Source organism: Falco biarmicus, chromosome 12, assembly GCF_023638135.1.
Source record: "Falco biarmicus isolate bFalBia1 chromosome 12, bFalBia1.pri, whole genome shotgun sequence".
NCBI classification, from domain to species: domain Eukaryota; kingdom Metazoa; phylum Chordata; class Aves; order Falconiformes; family Falconidae; genus Falco; species Falco biarmicus.
The window spans coordinates 12,071,978-12,095,821 of NC_079299.1; the positions used below are offsets into that span (position 1 = coordinate 12,071,978).

General features: G+C 37.2%; 1 protein-coding gene across 6 annotated transcripts in view; it reads right to left on the reverse strand.

Annotated features, from left to right (window-relative positions):
- The window catches only part of RCOR3 (REST corepressor 3), a 27,478-nt gene continuing 3,634 nt past the window's right edge, over positions 1-23,844 (reverse strand). Inside the window, exons 3-12 of one of the 6 annotated variants that reach the window (XM_056356887.1) lie at positions 20,502-20,579; positions 18,898-18,950; positions 17,022-17,183; positions 16,538-16,662; positions 14,942-15,038; positions 12,045-12,263; positions 10,303-10,380; positions 9,473-9,530; positions 3,911-4,152; positions 1-3,481 (exon numbers count right to left, since the gene is read on the reverse strand). In XM_056356887.1, the coding sequence (XP_056212862.1) occupies positions 3,137-3,481; positions 3,911-4,152; positions 9,473-9,530; positions 10,303-10,380; positions 12,045-12,263; positions 14,942-15,038; positions 16,538-16,662; positions 17,022-17,183; positions 18,898-18,950; positions 20,502-20,579 (1,457 nt within the window). In that variant the 3' untranslated portion in view covers positions 1-3,136. Of the gene's footprint in view, positions 3,482-3,910; positions 4,153-9,472; positions 9,531-10,302; positions 10,381-12,044; positions 12,264-14,941; positions 15,039-16,537; positions 16,663-17,021; positions 17,184-18,657; positions 18,786-18,897; positions 18,951-20,501; positions 20,580-23,844 lie in introns of those variants that run through there. The other 5 variants (XM_056356888.1, XM_056356893.1, XM_056356892.1 and 2 more) reach the window with 5 other exon arrangements.

The window sequence follows — 23,844 nt, forward strand, 5'->3', positions numbered from 1 at the left end:
TGCAATGTTTAGTGATTGTTTTATTAATGCAGAAATACCTGCTTAACTTCATACCCATTCTGATTTAAAGTGCAACAATTAAATCTGATAGTTCTTGTACATCCATAATTTGCAAGTGTTGTTCCTAGAAGACATGTCATTCAGATTATGCCTTGCATTTGTAAAATCTGTCATTTTTTAGTACCGTTTTGCTTTATTAACTAAAATAAACTGTACAAAAAGCTGTAGAGTTACATTAGCTTTGAACAATGTAGGATACACGTTCTCTGCCAAACTTTAGTGTGCAAACATTTTACATTTTTTAAAGTGACAAAATTAAGCCAACCTTGAAGTCAGAGTTCATTACTACATTACAAAACAGGAGACTAGATATGGCAAAAGAATTCCCCACTGAAATCAACACCATTGTATAATTTTATTTCTAATTCTTAAAAAAATATAAATGAATTTAGAAGAGAATCACAGTATAAGGGCCCTAACATATTAGACCATTACAAGGTACATAAAAATAGAAGACACAGATTTCTTTGAAACTTTAATCCTTTGATTAAGCAGCAAGCATATCACTCTCCAGGCAAACACTGCTTAAAACAAACCCTACCCCCCAAAACAGGACGTGCAAACTGTATGCACATATTCTGCAAAGCACACAATAAAGACATTTTGCTATGTACATACTTATTTAGTACTACAAATGCTAGGAGTTCCCTACTGTGTGCTACAGTGTATGTAAATTAAGAAATACTACCTATCTCTGACCCTCCCTCCCCCCTTCAAATACAGCACCTTTGCCCAGTTATAGAATATTTAAACAAGATTAAACGGAATTACAATGTACTCAACAGTTTTATAGCAGTTGGTGGTGGCCAACTGTACCGCAACACCCAACATTCTGCATACTGAAGTCTATCGACAAGAGACAAGACAAAAATTAGCAAAGGTACAATACACACACCTGGGAGACTCAAGTGCTAAAAAAAAAACCCAAAAACAAAAAGCAAAACAAAAAGAAAAAAAGAAATCCTGAAGATGTATCTTATCATTGTTAACAATTAAATTGAGATACTTAGGATGTCAAAATGTACCGGATTGGTTTCATATTGGTTTTAAGATCTGGAGACCAGCCAGATTTGTGTGTAGCTGGTGAGGGGACACTTATGACTCCCAGAACACAAGTTTCAGTGACCACGAATTCCTCAGTGCTTGTTTTACAATGCTGCTTTTCTTAGATGAGAGGTCATCTGATACTCACATAGTGGCTAAGCATCTACTCCGATGCAAAAGAAAATTTGTAAAAGGATCTTTTGTACAAAACCTCAGCACACCAGCGAAGCTGTTCAGAAAGAACATCTCTCAAGTTTGATCTGAAAAGATTTTTAAATGAAGAACTAAACCATAAAAGCTGACACCTTAACTGCAATCCAGGCCACAACTATCAAACTTTAACACTAGATTTACAAATTAAATAGGACCTGATGCTATAAGAACTTCCCGTTGCACATAAAAAAGACCTTAGCCAGTTGCTAAACCGATCATTGAACCATCCAATTTATCTGTTAAAAGGCATAGGGAGAGCACATTCCATTTTCAAATAAAGTTCCATTTTAGTCAAGGGCAAATCTAGTTAATAACAGAATAGATTTAAAAGGATTTTCTAAACACAATTTCAACTATAAGCAAAAATAACTTTCTAAATAGTATGGCAGTCAACATGAATGTTACTACATAGTCAAGAATGAAATACTTTTCAATAGTTTGATTCAGATCACACTGTTTCAAAGAGCGCTACTCAAATTTGCAGTCTGGTTTACTTGGAGGGTAGAGGCATCTACTTTTTAATTTTCAAATAAAACTAAAAACAAATAAACAAACAAAACACCTCCAAAACACTGCTGGGCATAAATCAAGGTTTCAGACAAAAATGCAGTGAAAAGAAAATCTTTCAATCTCCTAAAATTTGGAAGCAATAATACCCAAATACAGATTTTACTTAGCCAATAAAACAAAACAAAACACCCCCACAATAGTCTTAACCCAGCTAATCAACTCTGCCTGAAATTGCAGAAGTCAGAGCTAACAATTTAACAGTAAGACTGGGCTGGCAGCAGGTAACTCCACTGCCACAATATTTGGCTGCCATCATCAGCCTCTATACTTCCCTCATGAATTCTTAGGCAAGATATCAACGATCTAACATACACGAACTGCAGACAGCCACTCTCAGAGGAATGAAATTCTACTGTACTTAAATTAGAAGGATTAGTGGAATAACAAATTAAATTAATGGTTCTTGCTATACGGTTCCTCTCTCCTGTCACCCCCCTGCGTGGTAAAAGTTTCTGCCTCTCTCTCCACCCCAGCCCACAAGAGATATTGCAGCAGGAAACTGTACTCCTGTTTTCCGTTTACTTCTATGAGTAGAACACGCGTGAGATTTAGTAAGTTTGGTACAACAGCTCACTTGAATCTTCAGAACATTCGTTCAGAGCAGTACACAATAAGACAGTACCTTTTTAGACAAAGAAAAAAGTGTTCTGGGAAAAACATGAAGAGAAGAAACACCTACATTTTACAAGTGCGTGAAATGCGCCTACTGTTATCTAAACAGGGCCAAAAATTCTGAACCTAAGGCCATTATTCTTTTGCACTAAAAGGTAAACAAAAATAAAATAATTCACACACACAAAAAACCCAACGCTACATTTAAGTCTCCTAGAACATTATCTATTCTTAGATTTGCCAGACTACTTCCTGTAGTTAGATGCTTGACTACAAAGAACTGTAATAAAATAAATAGAGTAAAAATCAGTTAAACAAAATCTTGGTGTGTTGAACATTTATTCATTTAAGAAGTTAGCTTCCTTCAACAGTTATTCACATAGAGGAGCGCTGTATTGTAGGCATTGTTCTGCTGTACAAGTCTTCGACATAAAAATATTTTTACACAGGTGGTCATTTGTGTGGTTCCGTTTCTAGTTATTAGCTTGCTCCTCTGTAAAACTGGTCTGATACTTGTGAAGGCTTGCTCTTTTCTCCCCTTCGTTATTTGGGAGGGGGAAAAAAAAAAAAGAAAAAAAAAAAGTACACTGATAAAATTTTTCAGATGTAGGAGTTAGCATAATTCTGCTTTATTTCTTCAGTGCAGAGTGGACTGAGATTCTGTCTGAATTCCAATAAGCGAGGGTGGCTGCTGGCCGCTGACCGTGGTTAACGCTGGCCTTGGGTTTAGACGAGGAGGCATGGAATTAGCTGGGCGGATGAGTGGCGGGGGAGGCTGATTTAGAGTCGGCCTTGGCTGAATAAATCGCGCCTGCTGTTGAAGCGGTGGAGGCTGACGATGGAGAGCAGGAGCAGCAGGAAGCGCTGGACGAAGTAACGGGGGTGGCTGATTTAAAGTTGCCATGGGAGCGGTAGGTGCCGGAGCAGATGCCTGTGCTGGAGGTGAAGGGCCTAAACACTGAGTGGCCGGAGTGCTTTGTGCCTGCACAAAGGACAAAGACAAGACCGCGTGAACAGCCATCCCAGCCAGAACGAGACGCAGTTGGGCTGCCACTGTCCACTACACAGGAAACAGCATTTAAAAAACAAAACCAAAAAACTGAGAAGTTACTGAAAAGAAATCACCAACCAAAATATTATAGACAGCAGAACTAAAAATATTTACGAAGCAAGAGTCTTCTTCTAGAACAAGAACTGTATTTTAACAATAAAACAGTAACGTGATTGTCACTATGAAAGGTGCAGTCCTGCTCCCAGCTGGTTAACGACATTGGCTGAAGTTCTATGCAAGCTCATCATCATTCTTTAGAATGCGGTTTGCCACTCCACACCAGTTAACCTTATATTATATCACTAAATAAAATGCTGTTCCTCAACCCATGCTTACTTATTTCTGGTACACAAAACACACCTCATCTTCTTCATCAGTGCTCTTTCCTGATGGCACATTAGAAGTATTTTTTGTGTCCTCCCCTAAAGCAGAAGCATCACCATTAGAAGCCAGGGTTCCTTGTTCCGCTTCCCATTCCTGCAATACCTCCTCTAAGTTAAACCGACGCCTGTAGTTTACAAAGAAGTTCTTCACTTGGCCAACAGTCTTGTTGCCAATTACATCTGCAATAGCTTGAAAATCTTTACCATATTTTCGGACACCTGGAAAGCAAAGTAAATAACATAGCTGTGAAGAATCAGTCAGACACAGCTACGTGTGATGTATTTATAGAGAGAACCTATGGGACCTGCAAACCAAGGACTGACTAATCAGGAGGACTTCTCAATTAGCAGAAGGCCTCAATTTCCATTAAAACAAAATAAATTTTAATTGCACAGCTATCAACATACAAATCACGGACTTTATTAAGAGGTCATTACCCGCTCTTCTTACAGATCCTGGCTTATTCACCAAGCCTCCCAACCTAAAACCACAGAGATCTTGCCTCTGACAAATAAAGTAAATCCTTCAGTGTACTTGCAGTAAGGACAGAAGCCCAAGAAAAGTTCAAGATGGTAGAGGGAGGGTGACCAAGCATGTGTGTATAGCTATTAACAGGATGTAACACTAGAAATGTCAAATGACAAACGCTGACAGCTTCTATAGGTTCCCTCCATGCCAGCTACAAGTCATAATATACTGCTCATTCCTGCACTTGTGACATGCTCTACCGAGGCTACAACTGGCAAGCATTGACCTGACAAAGTCTTTTTAAATCTTTCATTCACCTTTTCAGCTCCGTAGAAGAACCCGTGGTTTTGGGACAACCATCTTAGGCAAAGTAAGTAAATATAAGCTATTGGTCTCTGTTTATAAGACAGCCCAGCACAAGCTCCAGAATCAAATCCTCCAGCAAGATGCATGACAGAAGATCTTTGTATCATTCTTTTCATTAATTTTCATATTAAAGTCAGTGGGTTGCTTTTGTTTACAAGCATTCCGCAAGAAGATCCCAACCTGCATTTTTTGAAGTTCCAAAACTACGTTTGCATGTAACACAAACAAAACCTCTTGTGTACAACATTCCATAGTTTTAAACCTAAAATTGGAATTATAACGTAAAGATTATTGATTTTTCTCTCAGTTGCATTTAGGGTATGTGTCTAGTTCCTCCTCTCTTCTGCTTAAGAAAAAAATCGTCAAACTCTCCAGCATCCTAGAACACAGCCTTTAACTGCACAAAGTATATTTTTAATCACAAGTGTCCAAAAGTTTGGAGACTAAAAGAAGTAAGAGTTTTATTCCAGACTGAGTAAACAGAAAACTCAGGTTTTGCTCTCAGCTATGCATGAGTGAATTATAATTTGACGACTACTGTGAAGCTCCTGATAACTATACTAATTTGGAACACATTACAGTGCTTAGAGGACAGGAACTCTGTCTCATTACAGGAAAAGAAATTTATGCCTGATTTCATGCCTCACTTCTGAAAGTGAAGCAAAGGATTCAGAAAGTGAGAGTTGTTTCAAATTTGAAAGCTACGTTCCTTTTCAACTTAATTGTGAATAGTACAACCTTCAGCTTTTTCTGCTCTTTTCTACTTTCTTCGACGATAGGCACTTCTGACGCAGTAATGTACACTCACTGCAATTTAAAAGAGGAGTTCAGCTCCAGGACAGTAAAAATTTCTGCAGCCGAAGCTGATGTTTTAACTGTCAAGAATCCAGCTACATTATTTAAGATCTTTTCTGGGGCACACAAAAGAATCCAACCATCCTGACTGCAAGAACCTTGGAAAGAAAACAAAGGGACCTAGCAGAGCCACGTGGGAGGGCATGTATCCAGGCAAAGCAAAGACAGGGATTTGGCTCTGCGCTTTATCAGTTGTACAAGGCATCAACTGTACTCCTTAAAAGCTGTGTCCACCCCTGGAGCACTCCTTCCAGTGTTCCAATATCCTTTGACTGCCCTACCATCACCACCCTTACGAATTTATAATTATCATTAAATGTCCACTGCAACATATCTAACATCCTGTACAATTAATCAAGTGAATGAAGTGCCCAGCAAAACAAAGCACATTTTTGTTCAAAACCTAATTCATACTTTCAGTGATTTCAGCCTTTTAGGTTACTATGCCGTCTATACTTCTTCCTTCCCCTTAATGTGCAAAATCACTGAGCCTGTTGGCTAACTTCCACTAAAGTTGTCAGACATAAGGTCTTAAAGCCTATTTCCAAGCAAACAGCTTGAAAACAGTGTATGCTGCCTTAACGGAGAGCCCAAGTATAAGAAATACCTAAAAGAAAATATAATTTCCTTAGTTTAGCTACATACAGCGCTACTGATTTTGGATTCTTTTCAGTGTTATTTAGTACTGCTCTAGCATTACCTCAGGACTTCTACACATTGATGCAGTAAAACCTTTTTAAGCTGCATCAGAAACTGAGGGAGTGCAATGCAACTTTATCAAAGTTCTAGGCATAAGGTGCTGGCATACCTGTAAGAGTTCATGCCAGCCCATCATCCTTTCAAACACATTACTTACATATCCTTATACAAATTATGGGCTAAACACCACCCAAATGATTTCTAAAGAGTTTAATCTGTTATTCACTAAGAATAATTTTATTAGCTTGCTGAAAGTGAAGCTCAAAAGAAGACAAATGCATGGCTTCACATGTATGAATGTCCTTCTCCTGGCTCGTTTGAAAGTAGCCTTGATCACGGGAACCCTTCCAGCTCTTCAAAACTTTGCCCAGTTGCAAAGGTGCGCTCCGAACATGGGCATGCTCACTAGTACAACGTGTGCTGGTACAGCTTGAACATCTAACTCAGTGAAACTCATAAATCCAAGTTTGACGCTTCTGTGCTGCTTAACGTTGTGCAGCACAGCAAACACTGCGAGGTACACAAAACATTAGCCTGGGTCCAAAGCAACATAATACAGCACCACAATGAAGCAGAAATGGTTAACGGCAACTCTGGCTTATGAGAGCTGCAGTTTTCCTGTGATGGGACTACAGTGCTCTGCTGACTACCTTACGTAGAGAGTTAGATCCTGGTTGTCCCAACTGTTTTCCACTGCAATGCTATATAAGTCATGCATTGCTTTTCAATTCAAATTTTGTTGTTTTGAACAAGTCTTAAAACATTTTTGCAATTATAGTTCTCATATGGCTGAGATCTCAGTTTGAAAAAAAATGATCATTTCTATACACAAATAAAGTTTGTAACTTAAGAACACCTCAAGTGATGAACTGGCCCATAACATTCAATAACTACTCACACAAAGTTGAACAGTAACCTGGTAAATTATACTGCAAAAGATCGGCTCAGAGATCATAAGCCTGAGCCCAATAACCCCACTGCAGACAGCCACACTGCTTTTAAGGTTACAGACTCAGCTTTATTTGAAGGCTTTTTTTTTTTTTCATTACCTCCTCTTTAGTTACTGCCAATCTCTTGAGATTAGCCCACAGATGACAAGGGTTTAGAAAAAAAAGTACCAAATTTATATTACTACAGATTATTTTTAGAATTTAAATAGTTGGACTTAATGTCTGAATTCAAGTGAACAAATCACAGAATTGCCACCTACCTGCTTAATGCTTATGATTTCTGTAAAATTATTAAAAGCACATGCCAAAATATTTAAATACATTTGATGAAGTAGCTCTATTTTAAATGTACAAACTAAATGTCCCCATGCTTACGTCAACTTCCAGGTTCAAGCCTAACACACATTATGCTAGCTTTTAGTACAGAAACAATGATGACTTCCCTCTAAAATCAGAGTCAGGGCAAAAGACAGCATGGCTCCTTGATGTATAAGTCTACCACCTCAAACAATTATTTCAAAGCAAGAGATCAGGGTCCTTAGCCTGAGGGATGGGAGATTAATACCTATAGCACTCTCACTCCAAGAGGGAGACTCTACTACTGGGCAATAGATAAGGGAGGGATACTACTACTACTACTACTTTGTTCCTGGCGTTAGGGGTCTCTCCCATCTCCATTTTATACAGTGGCAAAGGAAAAGGACTAAAAAGGAAACAATACATATAAGAAGCACATGTCAATTCAGTGAAAACAGGTTTATTCCAGAAGGCTTGATTTCTCATCCCACCCCCTTAAGTATTGAAGCTGATTGCCTTTATAAAACACAAAACATTCCCTAGAGAAGAGTCCAGAAGACTAGAACTCCTCTCCAAAGAGTCATTACCAATCCTCATTCTCTTTTGTCTATGCTCCAGTTTTCTTATTTACCTTGTTGGTCACATAATGCCATAGCTTAACAAAAGCTAAATGCATTCTTATCACTTCCTAAACTGATGCTTAGCGAGAGCTCCAATAAGTAAACTATGAAAATGCAAGTTGGTTTGAATCCTTTCATGCTAAGGCAGGTAGAATGAACCTGGATTTTCACCACTTCTTCAGCAAGCATTCTACTTAACTGACTACCCTATTAAAGATATGCACCTCCTTCAGTCGCATTTGGGAACAAATAAAAAAAGTGAGCTTGTTAGCAATACTGACAGGATGAACTTAGGACAGAAAACAGTTTGGAGATGCAAATCCCAATTTGAGTCATGTAATGAGAGACGCATGACTTCAGACACACCATGCTCTTCAGAATTTCCATTCACACTTCAAAATAAACCTAACTTTAGGTTCAGTCATCTGGCTAATAACTACCAGGTATGGCACACCCCCAACAACTTTACACTGATATCCTGATCCAACTAAAGGTTTTATACTAAAATGCAGTCTTTCATTTTAAAGCTGAAAAATACAGAGAAATAAAGCAGATGTGTATAACTGAGCTGATTATATAGACTTAAAAAAAAAAAAAGATCCATAGAAGTCAGTCAACATACAGTGTCTTCAATACAGTGTTAGACTCTCCAGACATTTCCCTTGCATTTTCCTTGATTAGGCAGTCCATGTTAAAGCCAGACAAGAGTCAGTTTTCCTTCATATAAATAAAATCACTGCAAATTAGGTGTATCAATAGCCTATGAGAAAATGTTTCTTCTCTAGTAAGACACTTAGTCAAGTACTCAGCTTCAGACTCTTAAAAGGCCTCCACTGGATAGACATCTGCTCTTCTATTCCCTCATGAACAGAGAGAAGCAACTGTAAAGCAGTTCTGCTTTTCCCTACTTTAAGAATACAGAGAGATGTCTTAGGCGTTTTCTTCAAATTTTAATACTTCAACTACTACTTCAGTCTTACACTTCAGAGAAATTCATGCAAGGTGACTTAGAAGATGATTGAAGGGACTTTTTGGTATTATTACATTTGTTAAACTCAGCTTAGCTTTCCTATTTGAGTTTTAATATGGGTACCCGAAAGACGAGTCATGTTGCTTGAATGAATGCCCTAAATATTCTTACTAGTTTTGCTGTTTTCCCAGTGACTTTCTTGTAAGACCAGATAAAAGCTTAGCTTTTCATTAGAGGGAAATACAAACGTAACCCTGAGCACCGCTCCAAGTCCTTTGCACCAGATTTCAAGTTGCTACTACTATTAACATACCTTGTACTGCAAGAAGCTGCTCTTCTGTGGTCCAACGGGCATTGATTTTCTGATTAGACTATTAAAATTAGAAAAATGGCACAAAGATCATTAAAATGTTTAAATAGCTGCAAAATATCTGAGCATCTGAATGTGTTTTACTTGCACTACGTTTTGTAACATAGGTAAAAATCTCTTGCTTAGCCATAAATGTATGGTTTGAGATTGCTTTCATAAAGAGGAAGCGGCATTTAAGGATTTGGGCTTAGAACTACATCACAAGTTTTTCCCCTGTTTTATTGCAGTTCTTAATATCAGCTATATCATAACTTATGCACAAGCTAATGATCTTTATGCAGACAGAATCTGAGTTTATAGTTGTATTTATCTAAACTACTGGGACTTAAGTGTCTGGAGTGTTTTGCATTCATGTTATGTTTCATATTCAAGCCTTTAAAACAAGCAAAAAGTAATAAATCATTCACTTCAAATACCCAAATGTATATATAGTCATGTTTTCACACAGAACACAGACTTTACTGCTAGCAATCTACATTATCTATTTCTAATGAGAAGACAACCCTATATATCAGGGCTCAGCTTCAGCTCCCTATTATCATGAACAGGCATGACATTTCAGTTTTTTCTGCTTTTTTATTCAGACAGTTGCCATAAGAAAAGCCTACCACTAATTTCTTGTAAAGAAGCCAAACTCACCCCTGCATGTAATTCAATGGATCCCGTTTAAGCTGCTGCTGAAACGTGAATGCTATGCTGCAGCAAAACACGTTTTTGCAGCTTCCCACTAGTTAAGTGCAAGGCCACAAGTTCTAATATTTTTTCTGATTTACCTCAGGAGGTTTGAATTCTTCAATCCCGCCTTCCATTTTCTGTTTAAGTGCACTGTTTACTTGCTTAGCATTTTGAACCTTGGTCAAAAACAACAAAGTTAATCAGCTCCACAAAGAAAGTTGGTCACTTTACACATATATCTTCACTAGGATTGCCACAAGTGTACCTCCTAAGTTAGAAAGAGAAATATTATGGTTTAAGGCTTCACTAGTTTTAACTGTTTTAAAATAAATAAATAAAATACAGCACAGTTTACTACGGAGAGAAGAATATTTAAGCCAGCCTTTCAAAATAACATTTTGTCTGCAGGAATATTAAAAGCAGGACATTACAAGCAGGTTTTGATAACGATGCATATGTTCTTGAAGAAGAATGCAGAATATTCTAGACACAGAACTCGGTTCTTAGAAATCTAAGTGAGGTGTACTGTATACATTAACTTCTTCCTTCTCCAAAAACCACTTAAAAAAAGTAGTAAAGATTTATGAGATGTTTCCAGTTAGTTCCTTCTGACAGACTGCTTTTTATTGACCTTAGATCATCGTGACTTCCTTTAAAGGTGATTCTTGAAATGACTTGAAATATTTAAATAAAATGTCTTAGTCTATAAAAAGGAGAGAGCTTCCAAATCAAACATATACATATCTATTAACCATTTGAACCTGACAGTGATGCACATAAAGTAACATAGGTAAGAAAATAGTTTTGCATACTACGGTGCACAGCTATTACAAGTGTTCTTAAGTATGGACACAAAAGCAGACAACTCAGTAGGAGATTCCAAAGGCTGCATCTCTGAGATCACTGCAAGAAAAAAAGAGAAACACAACCTCAAGGCTGTAACTCACCTACACTTAGGCTAAAGAGTGAAACCCACCTATGCTATTTAGCCCCAGCCTCCTGCTGTGACAGAAAGATGCATATCTCTCCTGTAAAAGAATACAAGGGAGCAAAAACCCCATGAAACCCTTTATTCACTCCATGATTTTGTAACATGGCAGCTCTTAGCAGCCTATAAGGAGACAGGAATTTCAGGAGATAAGCCTTAGACTCTGTAGCCCCATCGCTCCTAGAAAGCAAGCATGCACATACTGGTGTACCCCTACAGAAGCTGCATAAATTCTGTGTTTCAACTTTAAGTGCCAAAAGTTAACTTCTTCATGCAAAGTAAACAGGCAGTTGTCCTCTAAAGGTGAAAACTACAAAGTTTTTCTAAATTTAGTAAGAAAGCACATCAACTCAAACAGAAAAATAACTAGTCCCATGATTTCCCCCGCCCCCCATACTTTCACGGTATATGGGGAAGGGCATCCAGGAAAACAGCTGCACTTTTAAGCATAACAAATGTAACTTCCTCTGCTACATTGGTCTTAGTCTCTCTTGTCACACATATACTTTTAACAAAGTTAAAAAAAATTATCATATTAACTGTTTTCTCGTGTACCCAATCTGTAACGTTGTTTCCATGCCATACTTACCCCCCCCCCCCCCCCCCCGCCCTTTTTTTTTTTTTAAATGAAGTAATCTTGTTTCACGGTATCCCCAAGACCACCCAAGCATAACAAACAAAACCAAAGAACAGCTAGCCAACTAGTGTCCAGCATTTCTGTTGCTAACTGTGGAACAAAATTAGTAAGACTCACATTAAAGAAGTTTCAGAATCTTCATAGATAATCTTCAAAATCATTACAATCAGAACAATCTGAGATGAAAACAAAACAAGACCAATAACCCATGGTACCTGTCGCTTTAATGAGATTAGTTCCATATCCAGCTGTCTAAGAATTGTGTTGGCTGCATTGGGACTACAGGAAACAGCTATCACATCTTCCTGGGTCAGGTACATGCCTTTTGGTGGACGGCATTTGGAACGCTGAGAATGGTGGCGATGCTGCAAGCTCTGATACTCTCTTCTACCCAGACCTATTTTGCTGGTCTGAACAGGCTGCTCATTATTGCCCTTTAATTTACAAGAAATACATCATTAAAGAATAACAGTATCTTGTATACAACTTTATTAAAGAATCACATAGCACTGTAACGTTGTATTTCTGACAGAGAAAACCTAAGCTAACATCCTTCTCTGCATGTCGTATCTAAACTAAGTCTTGCAGATGAGCTGATGGAGCGCACCAGTCATTTGCTGGACAAGCCTGCATTTAGTCTTAGAAAGGTCAGTTTTCAAAACTTCTTTTTTGTTTAACATGGCTGAAAATACACTACATGTTATAGAAATCACAGTCTGAATACTGTGAAAAAGGGCAGAAAGACAGAACCTTGAATGTGCACAGAAGGCAAAAAATGTATCTATGTTACATACTTAAACCAAGCAATCAGTGAATTTACACATTTATCGTTGGTCAGATATGAAGAGTTCAGGTGAAGATCAAGGGAGAAGAATGAGCCAGTCGACCAGGACAGGCAAAAATGCAAGATGACACCCTGCTGCAAGCACTCTATGGAAAGTGACAATGCTGTTTGCTTTGCAAGGGGATTTGAGATTTGGAAGAGAGAGGATGTATGTACTTTCACAGTCATAAAAATCCATGTAATTTAGCAAATGTTAAGTCTTTGTTGTTTGTTTTTTGAAGTAGAAAGGGATAGCAGAGAAGTAATGAAGTCTTTGTAACTGCTGTTTTGATACGTTTGGACACCTAAAAATTTCAGCTGTGTCTTCCATGAGCATTGCTGCACAACAGCTAGTCTGTATGTACGTGACTCCCATAGAGCAACCAGGTAGGTTCCCTACAGACCAGGAGCAGAGAAGCAAAATTACTTTCCCTGCAAGGATATTCCAATTCAAAGCAATGCTTAGTACCAGAACGGAGATAGAATTTGGGCTTTTTGCTACTTCAGGCAGCTCCCTACTGCTCCTCCCTGCTGGCATCATGCAGGTTAAGAGGAGGTGGTCATCTAATCACAGCAGAGAAAAAAAATATTGCAGCAGCCATTATTATTATGTTCTGTAGCATTAATACAGATCAGCAAACAGCATTTTGCTCTACTATGCTTGACCTTCTGTCACATTCTCTTCCCAGCTAACGTAACATCTTAATCCAGTCCACAGACTTCACAGAGGCCATCTTATAAGCACTTAAGATATTTGCTCTTCCTTGGAAAGTTGATATAGAGCCTTACACCTCTGACATAAAAAAAAAATACTAAGGTGAAGTTTACCTCTGGCCCAATTACACCATTTGGTTTTTTTGGTTCTGCATTGCTCTTTCAGTATGAAATAGGAGTTGTCCAATCTGGATTTAAAGTGAAAATATTCTCTCAAGCTTTTGTCTTGCCAAGCTAAAGTGTTTGGCTTGTTTTAGTTTTATCTAGTAACAGAAAGTCTCCATTGCTCTGTGCATTCAAGTAGCCTACTCAGTTTATATTTTGCTTAGGAAGTGAAAGCACACAAATCCTACTAGAAATACTAGATCACAAAATTATCTTATGTAGATACGAACAGCTCATTAGAAACTGCAAAATTATTTGTCCTGTTTCTGAAGTCTATCAGCACACTACCTTCATTCTGGACTGTGTGTAGTGATTCAAACAATAACCAAGTAAATTGAACAAAACAGCCCTTATTTACAAGTGGCTTTAGGCAGCAACTCAAATCAACAGATTGCATGAACATTGTTACACAGCAGAATAAAGGTTCATTATTAGACCTTGTGCCATGTCAAGCTCCAAAAAACCATACCCTGGCATGTTAAAAAAAAATAAATTAAAATCTCAAAGTCTTTCACAAAGTGGGGTAATGATAATTATCCTTTTTGGTTTTCCCCTGAGGTAGTTAGATTAAGCAATACATTGAAGGTCACTGCAATGCTGAGAATGGAATCTGAACCTATCAGTCTCTTACTCAATATCATTTTTGGTAGAACTGAAGTTTTACCAATAATTGTAGATATCACTTCATGGGAACATTGAAGTTTTGCACTACCTCTCCTCTCATATTCTCAAGAAACATTACCTATCCCATTTTAGAAAAATCACAAATGCATTAAGTTGATCAAGGAAACAGTCAAACATTTACACACTTAACCGTATTTTTCTAGTCCTGTTCATAAATAATATTTACCAAAAGAACCCCCCAAAAATGCAAAACCTGAATATACTCCAAACACAGCACTTATCTGTAAAGGTATTAGTAAGTGCTGATTAGAGAAGACAAAAATGTTTTTCTCTACATTAGTAGACAGTGTCTCAATAAAGCCATGTATTAGTTGAAATGCATAACCCAACTGTGGCTGTGAAAGAACAAAAAAAGTTATTCTTGGAAAAAACGTCATTTAATTTTAAATGCAAAGAAAACATTTTGATTCAGTAATTCACAACCTGTAAAACTGTAAACACATTCACAAACAGAGGCAAGGGGAATGTTGTTTTACCAGGTAGTGACAGCATACATCTCTTACAAAACTTGAGGATCTCTCAAGATATAATAAAAGTAGTGAGATGCATTATGCCCACAGAACGGCAAAAAAAATACAACAAAATTTTGTTTCAGTCAGAAGTTGTGAAGATCTTGATCACCTAAAAGCCTTGTGATTTCAGCCAGGCTGCAAGCTAAACCTCTTTACTACAAGTCATATTCTTCATAGTAACACATTCACGGAAAACAAACAAACTGACATTCACCATTAAGCAATCTGTTACCTCCTTTTTGGCTTCTTTTTTGGGATCATAATCACTATCATTTCCATCCATTGGATGAGCTTCTTCTACATCATCATCACTGAGGACAGATTATAAGCAGCTGGTCATTTTATCTATTTTTTTTTAACTCCAGATATAAATAAGTATCTGAGTAAGACAGCTTTATCTAAAATATCTCCTCTAAGTATATGGCATCTCAAAGTTATTTATATTTTTCAAAAGAGAGCTGTTAGAAACATATTTCCTTTATTAAATTTAATTATTATGATAAACAAGCAACCCTAAACTGTAGTTTCAAAACGACTTTAAGTAGTCCTGGTACTGCTGCCAAAAAATTTGGTGTCACCTTTCTTAAATTCAACTACCTGTGCCAGCATGAACGCTTACAAGGTCAACTATACCAAGGCCAGAAATAACCTTTCATCTGCCACGTTAGTTTTAATAGATCAATTTTCAAACCACTGCACCAGGTGGATGAATAAACCCTTGTTGAAGTCTGTGGGGAGCAAAAGGGGACAATATAAGATGGGAAAACACAGTACTGCTTTTTCACCAAAGTGCTCAAGATCTAGCAATTTGAGGGAAGTGAATGAAATCTGCTCAATTAAATCAAAGAGAAAAGGTTGAAAAACAAGTTAGCTTAGTCGAGTCCAATCCAGTCATTCACACAATATAATTTCTGAACAAAAGTATGTAAAAACCCACAAAAAATTTTCTAGTTATTAAAAAAGCACCCCAAAATGCTTGTTAGAAGCAAATTGATTCTCTTCTGTAATTTTCAGCTATAGGGTCACTAAGTAAGCAGACAAATTTTAGATTTCAGGTGTTCTTTTCAATAACATATAATTAAATATACCCTTTTGCTCTAGTTAGGCAGTTCTATGTAGATGTGTAATCACGCTTTCCAATATAAACATGATTATGTTACTTATACATTCAACGTATTAAAACACTTTTTAAAAGTGCAAATTAATACTCAAGTATACTCAGTGCAATATAATTTTAATTTCATAGTAACTAGGGGAAACGTCATTCCCTTTATCCAAGACAATTTAAAGCTATTTTAAGCTCTAATTCTTTTTTCCTGATAGTGGTTCTAAGTCTCCTAAGTAAGATTTCATAGAAAGTTTTGTTATAAAACAGTACTTGGGCATTCCAATTGCTACAGCTCTTTACAGTGGTTGAGCTTTCAATTTTAATTTCATTCTAGTCCAAAAAAATCCCAAACAACAAAAAACAAAGAAAACCCCCACACCCACAAAACACACTGCTCCCCACACAATCATATAGGGTTAGACTTTTCAGATAAAGCATTATTTCTAAACCACGTTCCCAGGCAAGTTTCTTTAAACCCTTGTTTTTACCATTACCTGCTAAAGCATTAAAGTGTGTTATGAATGGAGTGATATAGTTCTTAAAGCGCAGGTACCAAACCCCATGCTAAAAGCAGAGACCACCACCACCAATGTTCAAACCTAAAACCATGGTTAACGTTGACACATAACGGCTGGAAATTACTCTGACACCTCTACCTAGAAAGACTTCAGCCTATGGTTAGCTTAAGAATATAAAACTTACCTGTCACCTTGATTATTTCTATTAGCTAGCTTTCGAGCTTGCCGATCCATCAAACTTGTCCTAGAGCGAGTTTTTTTCCAAGAATAGTAATATTTTACAAGGCTTGCAATAGTCTTGTCTGGAAGCTAGAAGAATTCATTAACATATTAATACTTTTTAAAATTAAAATTCCACCCAGGATTATAATTCTGCTCTACTTACAACCACCTTTACCCAAATATTTTAAATGCATAGATGAGATGGAAAGGAGGGATGTATTTTGTATACATATTTTTTCAAAGGGCAATGTGGGAGGAGAGGCTTTTTTTATTAGAGTGAAAAAGCTATAGGTCCAAGAGACATGATGAAATTAAATAAATCTTACATTCAAAGTTGTTCCTGAAGCTCTTACACAAAAATCAACATGAAATTTTAGCCCCAACAGGAGCCTTTGTTCTTAGTAGATCTGAACTGTTTAATGCTTCTAATTTAAATATTACTTTACCATTTGCTGGATCCTGTGAAAGCTCTTTCCGTGGAAGCTAAATGCTTGTTCAAATAGGACTTTATCTTCAACTGTCCATTCATCAGGGAAAGGAGTGAAGTTAGGGAGATCCGCAAGGGACTTCTCAATATTGTGTTTATGCCAGAACAACATGCCGAGAGCCTTTGAAAAGAAATAGTTCCTTTTTGGATTTAGTCAACTTTCTAAAATGTTGAGACAAGTTAAATTAAAAACCAGAAATTAATTTATTTAAAATAAAAATTGACAATCTTCTCAAAATGTATTTACAGTTTTATTGGCTATGTACTATAGGTTACAAAATTCTCTTTGGAGACTATATGAAGAGTGGGCACATCTGTACTTTATTAAAGGTATGAAAGCTAGGCAATTTAAGGTTGGCATGGCAGCAGTCATTCTGAAGCAGCATGAACTAGGCTGATAGGCTCCAATCTGACCCGCTTTCTTCCTTTACAAGCATGTTTCACCTACACAGTTCCTTATAGGACTTCAGGCCTTTATACCAGCCCACTCAAAAAAGAAAATAAAAATACTTTTCAGCAGCCAGAGGAACATCCAAAATGCAAGTCTGAAAGTTCAAAGTGAAAGTGGTCTTTCTACAACTCTCCAATCCACAAATAACAGCACGGCCACTTCCATGTCATGTGCACCTAGTAAGGAATGGAAATTTAAATATACTTTCTTACATAATTTCATTTCTCGATATTCTTAAAAAATTTTATGCTGATTATAGACTTTCTGCCACAGAATCAATGACAGATTTGACGCCAAGTCTGGCACGGGAATTGGGAAACATATTCCACTCAGTTTCAACCACACAGTGCGGACATGATCACCAGTTGTTCATCAGCTCTCCAAACCCCTGCTTTCACATCTTCTAACAACGTGGACATGGCAAACCTCTTTTCTTGTTAAACTGGCAAGTGACAAGCACCTCTTGCAGACATAATTTCTATTAAATTGTGAACAGTCTACAGATATTTTGTACCAAAAGTTGTTTTGAAAATTTTGAGATCCCTCAGTTCCCTCTCTCCCCTAACAAAAGCCAAGCCATAAACAAACATGACTGAACTGCAGGTATTCTGGACATTCTGGACATAGAGTTGGTAGCCTCTTTTTCAGATAGCAGCTGACTAGCAAGTCCTTCCTATTATGAGCTTCCATCCTCCAAAATTTGATCATACAACTTGTTTCGACTTGTACACCAAGTATTTTTTTGCAATAGGTAACTTTTTATGTAAATTGGTTAATTTCCGAAGAAAAATGCAATAGAACTAAGTGCAGACCAGCGAAGCTTTATCCTGTACTTTTTATGGGATGGTGACTAAAGATTAAAAAAGTGAACTCATGACTCTTGAATATAAAATTCTTTTCTGTTTTCCTGCCTCTGCAAAAAACACTCAAAGTTGGTCTGCCTTTTTTTCTTTCTTTTTTTTTTTTTTTTAAATATGCCAGAAACCTTTTCAGTGTGGACCCTATCACAATTAATGGTTCAAAATTGCACCATATTTGAATTCTAATATTAAACATCAAATTTGTAAGCTGCTTTCCTAAGAAATTCTTTAGCTAAATATACACACACAATTGCATGACATGCCCAGTGTATCAAGAAACATACCAAACCTTTCAAAAGTGCACATTACAAGCTGAGCATGTCATGAAAACAAAGAGCTCAATCTTTTGCAGAGAATCCAGACCACAACTGTATGCAGATCCATTTAACTGCAGTGTTTGCTGCCGTGCCTGAAGAGAAACAGCGTTAATTAATGGTAACCAAGGGAAAAAAAAAAAGAGTTGTGTTATACTTTTATATAAAAAAAAGTCCTTTAAATGAGCACTCTAATTTTATAGCACTTACCTGTTCCACATTGTATCCATGTTTTTCCTTTGCTATTGCTATATATTCATCCACTGTAACAAAGTAACATCAGAATTAATTCTTCAGTACTTTTAGTTCTGCTGTAAATTGACACAGATTTAGCCATCTAACATGGAAAAACAGTCTTCCCATGCTTTACCAGGTCCCCCAAAACATTAAATATATTCATAGCTTTATCAATAACAAGCCTACTGTCTTTAATCCAACATTTAATTTTATAAACTTTTGACACAAGCTAATTTTCAGTGAAAAAGATACTTACTTTCACATTTTTACTACAACAAAGCCATAGAGGCTCATCATATAGTTATTTAAATCAGAGACTATCTGGTGATTGAAAGGCCATGTCTTCTTGGAACCCACTCCTAAGAATACAGACACACTGTGGAAAGTCTCTAGGCACCTGGGTTAATTTTAATTTGAACTACTTCTACTGTTCTTATTCCCAAACATGTTAAAAATTAATGTAAAGAGATCCTAGATCGATGATTATGCATATCCTTGATATTAATACAGTTTTCACTGACCAACAGTAATTTTAACCATGGCATGCAGACAGTTTTCAACAGAGAATATGAAAATTCAATGATTAGGTCATCAAATTCACCAACAACATTTTAAAATAAGTTGACAATACTAGAGCCAGCTTTGAGTGGAACACTTTCCATAATTTTCTAATTGTTCTGCAGTTTTGATCTTCAGTGGTTATTTTTTTTAAAAGAAACAAACTCTTCCCATTCACCTTATATAGTTCACAATCAAGTTGCAACTAAATGTAGTTCAAAGGAAGCATGATTGAGAACAGGAAATAATTATATCCTTATTATTCAAATGGACTAGGGATGTCCTTGCCATGAACTGTTGCAGCAAAGAGTGAATTGTACTTTAAAGGAATGAAGAAAGTGTTTAAAAATCATAGCTGTAGAGTGTTTCTAACTGTCCTGCAGTAGTAAAAGGTATACTCCTTCAAACAGAGGGACACAAACCTCTAACTACTGGTATTGGGTAGAAATTGTCTTGAGAACCAGGTTCTCATGACTGCATACTCAAAGTTTACTCCCCTGTATTACATATGGGGAATTCTAGCGCAGCACGCAGGTTTAAACTAGATTAAACAGATAACTGATCACATTAGTCAGACGACTCCTGTATTTCAGGTCACTTCTGAAGGGAGAAAATGCTTAGTTATTGATAAGGAAACAGTAATAATTTCCACTTAATTTGGGCCTCAACACATCTTTTCTGAATTTATCCACTGCAACTTCTTCTCCTAGAAATTTAGAGCAGCAAGTTCTTCATGTTTAGATGTTTTATTCTTCTATTAATAACTAAAGGTTTCACAGACACCAATGATGCTACAACACAGGCAATGTGATTTGAAACAAAGACTTAACTATAAGAGAAGGTGATCTTGCCTTTCCCCAGCGTTCTCTAAATAATAATAAAAAAGTAATGAGAAGTTTTGTGTTTAATTTACTGATTTTCAGTTTCAGTGTGTGTAAAATAAAGAGCAAACAGGCACATCAGAAACAATTATTTAGTTATATTTAAGCATCCAAATTCTAAAGCAGGGAAGAACTTACACTTGGCATCTGGAATATTATGATACGGAGACCATACAAGCATCCCTCCATTATCTTTATCAGTGTATTTTGTGGCACCTGTAAGAAAACGAGTAAGTCTCAGTATTGATGAATATGATCTAGGCAACAGCTATTCACAGAACAACTCACACAGTACGTAGAATTCAACCACATTAAGAATACAGCCCTGCTACTAAGGGAATGGAAAAAAAATCATTAATTCCATATTATTTCCGTAAGACTTCAAATAGCTGAATTTGAATGCTACTCTTATGAGGTTCAGTCATAACTATGAAGGTGGTGAAACACTGTAACATGTTTCCCAGAGAAGCTGTGGATGCCCCATCCCTGGAAGTGCTCAAGGCCAGGCTGGACGGGGCTTTGAGCAACCTGGTCTAGTGGAGGTTGTCGCTGCCTGTGGTGGAGGGGTTGGAACTAAATGGTCTTCATATACCTTCCAACCCAAACCATTCTACGATTCTATAGTGAGACAGGATCCTGATTACCACAATTGGAGCACTAAAGCACATTGCTAAAGTTGACATGGGTACAAAATTTAAAGTACTTGTGCTGGAACAGTTCTCCAGAAGTTATGTTTATCTATTAGTACTCTAACATTTATGGCTATTATAGTAGTATCAGGACCTACTGTCTTAAGTTAGGCTTCCACAAAACAGAGATAGAGGGTGGAACACAGTCACCATCCCTGATGCTTTCAACAAGGGACTGTACTAACAACTATGCCAGAAACAATTCTGTTCACCTCCCTCTCTAGTTCTGATTTTCATAGCCATGTAATTTTTGATATTCACAGCCAACCAAACTGTGTAGCTGTAGAAAGTAACTAGGTGTAAAAGTAATCTTTTTTTTTTGTTTTGGTTCGTTCATTGGTACCTCACCTCCACCTCAATGTAGCAAGGGGAGCAGTCCAAGTTACCTAAGCTGTCTAAACTGTTCAGGACAGAGCAACACTGATGCAACTTTGTGCAAAGCACTAAAATCAGCCTTTGATTTTTAAAAACAATGTAAAAGGAAATTCTACAATACTGGAAAAACATTAACTGATAGTTACTTTTCATTAATATTTTACAAATGCATGCTACTACGTAAAGCTTCTTACAATCTATTTGTTTACAACAGTTTATTTTGCTAAGACATGGCTCAGCAATTGTAGCATTTATGCTCATGTCAGTATGAATTCCTTGAGGAATCACCCTCAGAGGAGCTTTTCTTGCATCCTTCTTGGAGGACAGAATTTTTTATTCAGTGGAACAAATAACTTTTCACTCCATTTTAACTTCCACACTTTATATTTAGATTCTACATCTTGTTGAAGGAATCAAAGCAAAACAAATCAATGTTTGGAAAAAGAGAACAACTTGCTGCTTTCTAATTATGTACTATGTTTTGTTGCTCTTCCCTCTTTAGGTTGGTGGTTGGCAGTGTTTTGTATTTGCTATCATCTTTACAATCTTTAGATACATGACTGTGAACTTGAAAACCAATTAATTACAGAAACTAAAAACTCATCCCTCCTCCAAAATTTTATGTGTAAGACAGATAACCTAAAAGCACCAAGACCTCTGTAACAAGTCAAAAATGTACATACATGTTCATAAAGCACCAGTTTCAAGGCACAGGCAGTACTAAACTCTGAAATGGTTCTGGTATGTAAGAACAAATGCCTTAATATAACATTCTACTTTAGAACAAAAAAAGGATGTCTTTTTTAGTCATTAGGAATGCAATATTTCATGAAAAGTAATGCAACCATGTTACAGGCACAGCATTTCTCTCATCCACTCGGGTTTTTATCACAAGTAAATGACCACTACTCTGTACTCCGCTCTTTAATTAAGAGATGAGGTGAAAACAGCACCACTAGAGAATGCATCAGAATCCCAGGTTGTGAGCAAGGAATGTCTAAACTTGAGTATACCTCAGACAGACAGACACCTGCAGACCAGTGGATGTCACGGATATTATCAAGTATTGAGTATTCAAGTACTGAAGTGAAAAAACTTAGTCTGAGTCCTATCATTTGCACCATCATGTATGCAGTGACACTTCCCTACTGAGGGGCCACCCTCATGCTAACAAGCAGCTCTCACCAGAAGACCCTTTTTCAAAGCAGTGCTGCTTCCCCAGCAGGAATCAGACAACTGTTTCCCTTCAGGTGGCATCTTCACACTGCCAAAAGGCAGGCAAGGATGACAAAGGAAGGGTGGGATGCATACAAGTAGCTCAAAGGAAGACATCCTATCCTCAGCACAGGATGACCATACAGGGATCCCTCCATCTCCATATGCAGGACCATGATCTACCTTTATAATGGCTTCTTGTCCTTTGTGCCTCAAGTATTCACGTGAGCAGCACTCTTCCCCCAAAAAAGCTGTGTTGCACCTCAAGGGCAACATGATCTTTATCTGCAAGATCCACTCTCATTAAGGACAGTGGCTGGAAATACCAGGCAACGCATTAACTGAAGCATGTTAGAAGAGCAGAGTTGTAAGCCAGTAAGAAAAAGACCATGAGCTACGTCTCAAATATAACAAGTCTCCCCCTGTCCAAACCCCACATTCAAGCCACTTGGGAAGAGGTTTCTGTGCTTCAGCTGCTGCACTGCTCTGCGAACACCACTTAGAAAACAGGGCTAGCTGAAGATGACCAACAGGCACTCTCCACTGCTTCCAGAACAGAGAAACTGTAGCAGCAAACTGACACTTCCTAAATTTCATCTTAGCATTAGAAGTTAGGTACACGTGGGTGGTGCTGTTCTGTACACAACTGCGAGTCCTGAGAATAAAATGAAAATCTGGAAGCATATACCACTTAATAAGGGCATTGTGGGGCAGCATGACAATTTAGAAGTATATTTGCTTCCAGCATATGAAGTACTACCATCATCTGCTTAACACTAAGCTTTGAGAGTAGGAACAGAAACATAGAGGCTAACAGGAAGAACAACTAAATGCCTAAAATAAAGGGCTGGAAATCTTAAAAATAAATAGGTAAAAATAAACAAAAAAAATAATCAGGGAATGTGAGGACAGATGGCATGGAATAGAAAATTTTATATACTTCACCACGCCATTTAATAATTTAAAGTGAAGAAAGCCTGTTTTCATATAGGAAGACTGGAGCAAGGAAAGTTATAAGAATACACACAGAAATAGATTCCATAAGACCTTTAAAGGTATAAAACATTCTTTCTGACAGCACTCCCCATCCCTGAGAAGAAAGTAATAAGTATTTCAGCATTAAGTAGGCAAAATTCATACTAAAACCTTTGGGAAGTCCAAATCCGAGTAGAATAAAACTTCTCTAGCAGTTATCTCATGTG